Genomic DNA, 10,380 nt, shown 5'->3' with positions numbered 1-10,380 from the left:
GTAAACAAATACTAAATTATAAGTACATAAATATATAGTATTTATATATTTTATATATATATAAAATTATATATAGTACTTATTAAAAAAGTACATAAGTATATAAAAATATTTGGTGGTGTTGCATGAACATTTTCTCATGTGGTTAAATATTCTTCAAACATGTAATTTTAATACCTGTTTTAATAGTCTCATATATATGCCATGCTTTATCAAAGCATTCCTAAATAATAGTGGTGAACATTTTTGTTTGATAAATTTTCCCAAAGGGAGAAATGATAACCTACGACTAAGTGCATAAATAACTTACAAAGTAGAAATTCAGCCATAAATGTTTAGGTAAATAAAGAAGGGAGAGAATTATATCCATCTGGCAAAGACCTCTCAGAGGTCCAGTTTAAACTGAGCTTTGAAGGAGAATGTTTAGACAGGCAAGATGAGTAAGATTTGGATATGATGAAATGAAAATTGAGGCAAGATTAGGGTGTAGGAAGATTTGTCTCAAAATGGGTGCCGAAGCGCTTTTGCATAACAGGAAAGAGATGAAAAGGAAGGTTGTGAGCTAAGTGTTAAATCACTGAGTGGGAGGGTGTCTCAGAGTGGATATTTTAAACTTAAAAAGTGAAGATTATTGAGAGATGGCTGAACAACAGTGTTGAAGGAAGTGGTAGGAAATAATTAGCATACCGAGAAACCATTTTCTCCTGTATATTGAGAATAGTTGGAGAAAAAGTAATCAAGCAGTTTCTGTTAGAGAAGTTTGCAGAGGAAAAGGTATTTTAGAGCAAGTCTAGGTTTCATTTTGGGTGAGGTGGTGAAAAGATGATGAAAGGTAGAGGAAGAAAAAGAATTTTGCAGATGGAATGTGGGCTCCACAAGGTATTTAAGGTTCTCCAAGTTTTCTCTCATTCTGAAAGGTACAGATATTAATGAAACATAAGTGACCTCCTAGAGCAACAGTAGTGATGTGGCTTCCGTGAGCTCAGAAACACTGACACCTTCCCTCCTCCCCATGGACTCTCCTGCTTTCTTGGCCTCTGCTTTTCTTCCCTAATGAGATTATTTTCTTCCTCTTGTCATTTTCCTTCTCTTGAAACTCTTCGTTTGCCTATTAGCGAATGGCCATCTGTACACCCTTGGTGTATTAGTATTCTATTGTTGCCATAACAAATTATCACAAGTGTAGCAGCTTAAACCACAAAAATGTATTATTTTAGGGTTGTGTAGATCAGAAGTCCAACACTGGTTCCCTGGGCTAATGTCAGCTGTCAGCAGTGTGCCTTCCTTTCTGGAGGCTATAGGAGAGGATCCGTTTCCTTGCTTATTGGGTTGTTGGTAGACTTCAGTTTCTTGCAGCTGTAGGACTGAGATCTCTGTATCCTTTCTGGCTGTCAGCTGAGGGCTGTTCCCAGTTTCTAAAGGTCATTTGCATCCCTTGGCTCATGGCCCCCTTCTTCCATCTTGAAAGCCAGCAATGGCAAGTTAATTCCCTCTCACACTTCAGAATCTCTTCTGCTTTCCCTCTTCCTTCCTTGTCTAATATTTATGGATTTTTGATTGGGTTGAGCTCATCTAGATAATCCACAATCTCAAGGTTCTTAAACTTAGTCACATCTGTAAAGTTTCTTTTGTCATGTAAGATACATATTTACAGGTTCCAGGGATTAGGATGTGGATATCTTTGGGGGCCATTATTTGGTAGGAAGTTCAACAGATCCACTCTAAGCAGCTGTGCTCCTAAGATACTTCTCACCTTGTCCTCTGCACTCCTGTGCTTTGTCCACCCGCTCCCATTTGTACTCTGCATGATATATCATTTCTCTTCTTTAGCCTGGGTGGTGGTGGTGGTATGTGTCTGGAATGACATTCATCCTGAACATGAGTCTCCTTTTACCAGATATGTCTTGTCGTTCAAGACTCGCAACACTAAATGAGAAGCTGACAGCTCTTGAACGGAGAATAGAGTACATTGAAGCACGGGTGAGTATGTTGGGCAAGATGCTTCCTCATGAGGTTAGAAAATAGCTGTGCAAGAGAGAATGCACATTTCCACTTATTGCTAAAACAAACCTGGAAGTAGAAACAGGCTTAGAGAAGTTAAGTACCTTTTCTGGATTTGAACCATGTTTCTGAGACTCCAAAGGTTTCTCATTTTCTACCACTCCCTACTACCTAGGATCTAAAATAAGATTTTTAAGACCCTGTAATCTTTTTGAATTTATCTGATTTTCAGTTTTACTTCAACAGGTGACAAAAGGTGAGACCCTCACCTAGAACTGTGCCAGGCAGCTGCTGGGAAGTTGCTTTACAGAACACAGGCCTACGTGGGAAAGGCCCCAGCAGCCTTCAGCTCCGTCCTCTCTCCTTAAAGAGCAACGGAAAACAAACAAAAAAATTCTTGTTTTTCTTTCTTCAAAAATGTGGCCTTTGGGCTCTGCCATGTACATCTGGCAGTGTGATGTGGCATGTGGGGAGAAGTTTCAGGGGAACTCTTGAAAACATTAGGCATTTTACCTTTTCAGTAACATTTTGTAGAACTACTTGTCAATGTATTTGAGGCATTCAGAGCCAAAAGCCTGGGACTCGTGGTTAAGGTCCTCCCCACCCCTCTCTCAGACTCTCCTTATAGCTCTCATTGCCTCTGCATTGAACCCATAAACAGTCTCTGTCTCCTCACCACTTTTGTTGGGGGGTGGGAGACACACATGCCCTGGCAAGGTGGCCGCCAGAGAATGTGGTTGCCAACCCACCAGTTTTTTGTCCTTTTGGGGAGGTCAAGGCCAGGCCTCCACTTGGCTTGAAGAGACATTTTCAGAGTTTTCTTTCTGTCACTTGGGGTGTCTTTACCTCTCACATTTCCCTAATAAACTCCTCAACTTTATCTGACTGCTGTGATTGTGGTGGGGAGAGGAGCTAGAGATGGGGCTCGCCTATTCTATAGAAATCTGATGTATGGGATTATTGTTCTAACATAAAACTTTCAGGGGTAGCTGTTTGATCAAAGCCTAGGTGGCTTACCAGCTGGAGCCCTCATATTTGGAGTTTGAGCTGACTAATTCATCCTGGGAATTGTTTGGTCATTCAGCAGACATTTACTAAGTACTTACTGTGTAGGTACATTATGCTTCAATAAAAGATACAGTGTTGAATCAGACGTGATGCTTATAGTCTATTGAAATATCAGCATTCACACAATTTAACTGCAATCCAGGGTTTTATATCCAGGTTTTATAAGGTACAGTTAAATGTCTACTATTGTGAAGCAAATGATTTAAACAGAAGATTCTAAAACCTTTCATTCTAGCATCCAAAGCTTGCTATAAACTTGTGCCAACCTACTTCGAAAGGCTTATAAGTCACCTAGAAGTCACTGTGCTCTGGACACACTAATTCTCCCTATTCAAATCATTTGCCATTCAAAGTGTAGCTCAAGCCAAACTTCCTCCAGAAAATTCTCCAGGACTTTACTTTTTCATCCAGTACTGCCGTTTTCCTTTTCCCAGCCCCTCCCGTCTCATCATGCTAACACTACACTTCAGCTCTGGGTGTGTGAATTGTTCTCCAATTTAGTGTCTGTATCATGTAGTATATATGAGTGCCTGTCCTTGTATTGCCCAGCTGGGTGCCTTGGAGAAGGCAGATAGTAAATACGAATTGAACTGACTTGTAGAGCTCATGCTGCTTTGCACTTTTAGAACCGGTTTAGACCTTTGAAAGACCGTTTAAAATAGTACCTTCACTTAAAAATGGGATTTTACAATGGAAACAAAACTGACATCCTTTACTTTGCTAAATGCTGTGTTGTTTTTTTTGTTATTTTTATTTTTTTAGATTTTATTGGGGAATTGGGGGAGGGGAACAGCGCTGGGGAATCGGGGGAAGGGGAACAAACAAGTTGCTGTCGTTTTGTTCTTCAGTCTAGTGGGGGACGTTGCTTCACTGGCCCATGTTGGTATTATTATTGCGCTCTTCCCGGGTGAGGCAGATTGGTCACCAGCCTCTGGACGGCAACTCACGGCAGTTCTTGGCAGCTCACACCAGCTGCCAGCCGCTCACACTTGGCTGCCAGCCACGCATGGTAGCCCATGGCATCCCTCTGCAGCAGGGGCTGCAACCTGTGCCGTCACCGGCGACTCAAAGGCAGCCCAGCTCCAGGTTGAGCTGTTGTTCAGCATCTTAGCTGTAGAGGGCGGTGTCACTGGCCCTCATATGTGGGATCCAAACCGGGGCCCTCTGGCATCCCAAGCCAGCTCTTAACCAACGTGCCACTTGGCCGGCCCAAGAAGTAAGTACTTTTTTTAAAGTTTGAGTTTTAAGCTATCTGGTACTCTGCAGATATTGAGGTCCTGCTCTGTAAGGACTATAACATGAGATAGTAATGGGGCAAAAGTGAGTAATCTAAGCAGGAAAAGCCCTCCCTTCAATGAGATTGTATGTGAAAATGCTTGATAAAATTTTCATGGTCTTATAGATATTTGTTAATATCAAAGTGATATTTCTAAAAAAGTTATTGGTTGTAAGGAGAGCAACTGGGTAACATTTGGTATGGGAGACAAATGAACTAACTCATCCCCCTTTAGCAGTAGTAACTCCCCCATCTTGCCTGGCGCTGTAAGGTGTCAGAGTTCTTTCCTGTGTTCTCACCCCTTTGTAAAATGAGGCTCTTGCTCACTCAAGGATATATAGCTAGTATTATCTATAACTTACCGGGTGTTACCATATGATACATGTGCTAAGTGCTTTATGTACTTTATTTCATTTGATCCTCAAGCCCAAAGAAGTAGACATTCTTGTCTCCATTTAATAGAATTAGAACACGTTTAGAGAGGCTGAAACTTGTCCAAAGTCATATGATGTAAGTGAAGGTGCTACCGTGACTACCTGAAAATAGGACCTAACTGGAAAATAAGCCCTAGCATGATTTTTCAGGATGCTCGTCATATAAGCCCTATCCCAAACGTAAGCCCCAGTTAAGATCGTCAGCCAGACATGACTGTTTGAATAAACATAGATTTTTTTGTACATGAATGTAGATTGTTGGAGCAAAAATTAATATAAGACCTGGTCTTATTTTTGGGGAAACCGTAAGATTTGAACCTGACTCAGACTGCTCTGACCATTCTACTTCTGAATGTGGTATAACTAAATCTAAAACTTATTTTCTTGGGCCCGCCAAATGGCTCAGTTGGTTAAGAGTTGGCTTAAGAGTGCAAGCTCTGAGCAACAGGGACACTGGATGATTCCCACGTGGGCCAGTGACGCTGCGCCTGAGCTGAGCTGTCGCTGAGCTGCCAACAGGTGGCAGGATGGCTCAACTGGTGTAACAACAAGATTGCCTATTCGATGGTGGGCTATACCCACACGCAACTAAGACTGAACTTGGCACCTTGAGCTGAGATGCTGCTCAGTATGGCTCGGTGGATAGAGCGTGCACTCTTAACAACAAGGCTGCTGGTTCGACTCCTACATGGAATGGTGGCTACGCCCACCCGCAACTGAGATTGAACACAGCACCTTGAGTTTAGAGGCCACAAGCTGCCAACGGGTGGCCAGATGGCGACTGGCGCCCTCCACAATGAAAATTAAAGAACAAGAACCTCGCTGTTCCCTTTCCCCGGTTCCCCTCCCCCAATTCCCCAATAAAATCTTAAAAAAAAAATAAAATAAAACTTATTTTCTCAAACCTAGTCCAGTACTGTTTCACTACTCAGATACTTTAAAAATTATCACAGATGTACATTAGGCTTAAATGCCTACTTACCATCCTTCCTTTTGTAAAGAAGACTTCATGGGTTTTCCTTGCTGTGTCTGGCAAACACTGCATTGGATGTTTATATTGTCTAGTTTCACTTCCTGCTCCCTTTATCTGAAGGTTGAACAGTACATTGTATTTTCTGGAAGTCTTGCCTAAAGAGTTTAATCAACTCCAGCACTTCCTGTCACTGTCTCCGGGTTAGAGATGCTTCTGGAGCCAAAAGAAGTACATAGTTGTATCCCCCTTCTAAAAGACCTTATTTGGTCAGGCTCCAGAAACTGGGATTTTACTCTCAAGTCATACATATCTTTGCTCACAGGTCATTGCAACCCATAAATAGCGTTAAGCGAAACCACCATCTATTTCGTTCCCAATGTGTCACTTAAACTTACGCAGTTAGGGTTCTGATTACAGGCATACTTGGTTTTATTGAGTGTCACAGATGGCATTTCTTACAAATTGAAGGCAAGACCCTCCACCAGCATAAAGATTACAACTCCCTTTTTTGCAATGCTTTGGTGTGATGGTCTGGAACTGAGCCAGCAATATGTCCGAGGTCTGCCAGTACTAACATTTCACTCTCCCTGAGGATGACAGTTATATTTTACATTTTAACCTATGTTCACTAAATCATTCTGGTTTTGTTTTTTTTAACATGTTTCATAACTAAGATGTTGACAGGATAGTTGTTTTGATTTAAACTATAGAAGGAGATGAGGTTTCAGAAAGGCTAAATATACCCAGATTATCTGATTCCAAATTGTTCTCAGTTGCCTTATTATAATGAAAAATTACGTTTTTTCTTCCCATATTAGACATTGTAGAGACGTTATCTACATTGTGCTTCTCTATAGTCCCTCATTAAATCTTAATGATTTCTGAAGGATAATTATGAAGGACTTCCCTATTTTCTAACTTGAGTGGGAAATGATCTAAATAATGAAAGATTTTTCTGCTACATAAGAGCCTTCAAGGGAACCTCTTCACTCCCTTACACTTGGAATTGTTTTCTACCTGTAATTTAATTTAATTCATATATTTATTGAAAAACTAAATTGTAAGGGATCTGAACCAGCGAGCTATTAGGCATAAATAGACTACAAATCTCTTGATAATAAAGCAGTTTTAAATCTGTTAAAAGGAAGCTCAGACTGGATTTCAGAAGCAGGAAGAAATAGGGAGCAGATTTTTTTTTTTTTTTTAGTGTTAGAAATGTACCAAGTTCTGTCATCTTGGGTTTGTTTAAAATTCACTTAATTCACTTAAAGTTCAAAGCTACTCAATACTTTCAACTTCCCACCTTTATTTAATGCAGCGAAACCCATGTTCATAAACATCTGTTACTGTAGGCCACACTAAGTGGATAGAAAGCCTACTCATTTCTAGGCTCCTTCCCAGCACTTGTACTCACTCAATTTCATACTGTTGCCTGCAAGAAAAGGTTTGCCCCACTTGCCTCTGAAGAAGGTGAGTTAGGGAACTTTCTCCGACAGTTTGGAGACAGTTGGTACCATTAGTAACTACAAAAGTACAGCTGATTTCTAAAAGCAGTGTGGCTGTTAAGTAGCTTACATAAAAAAAATCAGGTTGGGTTAGGGCTCTCAAGTTCATTTTCTGAAGAAAAGCTAGTAGGCTGTATACAGGTTGTCCAAAGGTTAGGATTAGCTGGAACTTAACTCACAGAACTTGAAGGTGAGAAAGAATTTTAGAGAGAATCGAGTCTACCCCTGCCTTTTGAAAAATGAAACAAGCCCAGACAGGTTGCGTGACATACCTATCCAATTACATGGTGGCAAAGCCAACACTAAAACCTAGGTCTCCTTACTCCTGGTGCAGAGCCAGAGCCCTATTCAGGGTTTCCCAGGTCGGTTTTCTGTGCCCTGTGGGTCCTTTGTTAGCCTCTCTCTGGGTATCATTGACAACTGTGAGAGAGCAAAAGGGCAATTGCCTGTCATGTAGCTAAGTGGTGTCCATTGACATCACCGTTTGCATTTGAAAAAATTGGGCAGGGTTTCCTTTGGCACCTTTGGGCTTGGATCTGGATTCCCTAAGCATAATAGTTTTTCAAAAATAATTTTTTTTGTAAAACAGTTTTCAGACATGTAGAAAAGTTGCAAGACTAGTACAAAGAATTTCTTCTATATAGTCATCATAAAACATTTTTGAATTGAGATTTATCCTGAAATCTGAATTCATTCAATGTGGCAATTCCAGTGTGACTGTAAGAGTAAACATGGAAAATAAGTGCATTATAAGGGGAAACCAATTTTGTTAATAAATTTTTTTTTAAGAGTAAGATGTTCCAGTTTAATAAATGATAAGTAATTCAGTTTGGCTTTGACAAACCTTTTGCCTAGGAAGTTGTTCCTTAGCATTCAATACATTGCGTGTCTACTATGTGAGGCACTGAGATAAAATGGTGAGAAACACACACATAGCTTCTACTCTTGGAGCTTACAGTATAGTCATTATTTAGTGTATTTTCCCACGCAACCCAAAGTACACCAAAATGACATTTGCAGAAAACCTCAGGAAAACACAAAGAACATACAGGACCAATGCAGTGTCAAATTTATTAAATAGGAAAGATACCATAGGCCAAAATTGTATGTGGAAATCAAAGATATTTTGGTTTATGATTATTTAAAATTTTTTTACCATTATAAACTACATCACTACATATAGATTATGGGTATACACTAGTGTTGGAAAAGCATTAAAAGATAGCCTGAATAAATGTATAAAGAACTATCAAAATTCAGCAATAACAAAACAACCTAATAAAGAAATGGACAAAATATCTGAACTGACACCAAGAAGACAAAAGGGTGGCAAACAAATTCATGAAACAATGTTGCACATTAGTTGCTGGGAAATACAAAATAAAACTTTGAGTACCACTATACAATCTATTAGAATGAACAAATATTTTTTAAAGGAACAAAAATAAAAACTTGATAATACTAAGGGCAAGTAAGAATGTGGAGCAGCTTAGACCACTCATTTTTTGTGGGAATGCAATGATACAGCCACTCTGGGAAAACAGTTTAGCAGTTTCTCATGAAGTTAAACATACATTTAACTATATGACCCAGCAAACTCACCCCTAGGTGATTTTGACCTAGGAGAAATGAAAACTTATATTCACACACACATACACAAAAACCTGTATGCAAATGTTTATAGTGGCTTTATTCATAATAGCTAAAAACGAAAAAATTCAGTGTCCTCCAGATGGTGAGTTGATAGTGTAATACCATTCAGCAATGAAAAGGAATAAGCTGATACATAGTACAACATGGATGAGTTTCGAGTTCATTATGCTAAGTGAAAAGCCAGACCCAAAAGGCTACATACTGGGGCAGCTGGGTGGCTCAGTTGGTTTGAGTGCAAGCTCTGAGCAACAAGGTCGCCCGTTAAATTCCCTTGTGGGATGATGGGCTGCGCCCCATGCAACTAGATTGAAAATGGCAGCTGGATTTGGAGCTGAGCTGCACCCTCCACAACTAAGATTGAAGGACAACAACTTGACTTGGAGCTGATGGATCCTGGGAAAAAACACTGTTCCCCAATAAAGTTAAAAAAAAAAAAGGCTACATAATATGATTACATTATATGACATTATGGAAAAGATAAAACTATAGGGACAGAGGGCAGAGAGATCAATGGTTGCCAAGGCATAATAAGCAGGATTTGACCACAAAAGTGTTTTGGGGGTGATGGAATATTCTTTATTTTGATTGTAGTGATAGTTACATGCGAGTCTATATGCAAATATAAAATAAATTTAGAAGAAAATGGCCAGGATAGATACACATCAAACTCATGACAATTGTTGCCTCTGGGGAGGAGGGAGGGAAATGGGGCCAGGGTGGAAGTCAAAGGGGATTTTTGCCTCATCCTTTTAAGGGAAGTAAATATGACAACATATTGTTAATTTTATATGATGAGACCATCAGTACTTGCTTTATTGTTTTATTTCTTCATAGTTTTAATTGGTCAAAATATAAACAAGACAAAATATATTGTCCTAAAAGAAAATTTAGAAAAGATGGAAAAGTAGAAAGGGGGAAAAAATCACCAGTTGTCCTAAAACATTGGGGTGCATTTTCTTCTGTTCCTCCCTATGTTTGTTTTTACATAGTGGAAAGTGTACTGTAAGACAATAGTCTGAAGTTTTACTTAGTATATCCTAACATGTTTTCCTTGCATTTAAATGATCTTTATACACATTATTTGCAATGATGCAACATCAATTGTATGGCCTGTGTTTAAACATCTGCTCTGATTTTAGGGATGTAGGCATTTCTGTAATATCAAACTGGTATGATTTACCTCACTAGCTTGGGAGTACAAATGAGGGTATGTTTGCATGAATCCTGCGAATTATGCTGGCCCTGAGCCATTGTAATTTGATTTAACAGGAATTCTTATCTTTCCTTGGGGTTCTCCTCAACAAATGTTTCAATGTTGTTGGTGTTCATTATAGCTGGAAGTCCAGCATTACTGCTGATCACGTAATCCTGCTGGAGGCCATCATGATATGCCATATCTATATAAGGCACTGCCAAGGAGAGCCCACGGCAAAGTAACAAGGCTCAGAGTGTTGGTTCCTTTGTAGATGT

The 10,380-nt window shown here is 39.6% G+C and overlaps 1 protein-coding gene across 1 annotated transcript in view; it reads left to right on the top strand.

The window, feature by feature from the left end:
- Positions 1–3,154, top strand: part of BRK1 (BRICK1 subunit of SCAR/WAVE actin nucleating complex) — a 9,178-nt gene extending 6,024 nt beyond the window's left edge. The window contains exons 2-3 of the mRNA XM_019651138.1: positions 1,898–1,980; positions 2,248–3,154. Of these exons, the coding sequence (XP_019506683.1) occupies positions 1,898–1,980; positions 2,248–2,274 (110 nt within the window). The 3' untranslated portion in view covers positions 2,275–3,154. The remainder of the gene's footprint in view (positions 1–1,897; positions 1,981–2,247) is intronic.
- Positions 3,155–10,380: the final 7,226 nt, after the last annotated feature.

Source organism: Hipposideros armiger, unplaced genomic scaffold (assembly GCF_001890085.2).
Source record: "Hipposideros armiger isolate ML-2016 unplaced genomic scaffold, ASM189008v1 scaffold_152, whole genome shotgun sequence".
Taxonomy (NCBI): domain Eukaryota; kingdom Metazoa; phylum Chordata; class Mammalia; order Chiroptera; family Hipposideridae; genus Hipposideros; species Hipposideros armiger.
Note: the sequence above shows the minus strand (reverse complement) of the source record. Positions and strands in the feature narration are given on the sequence as shown.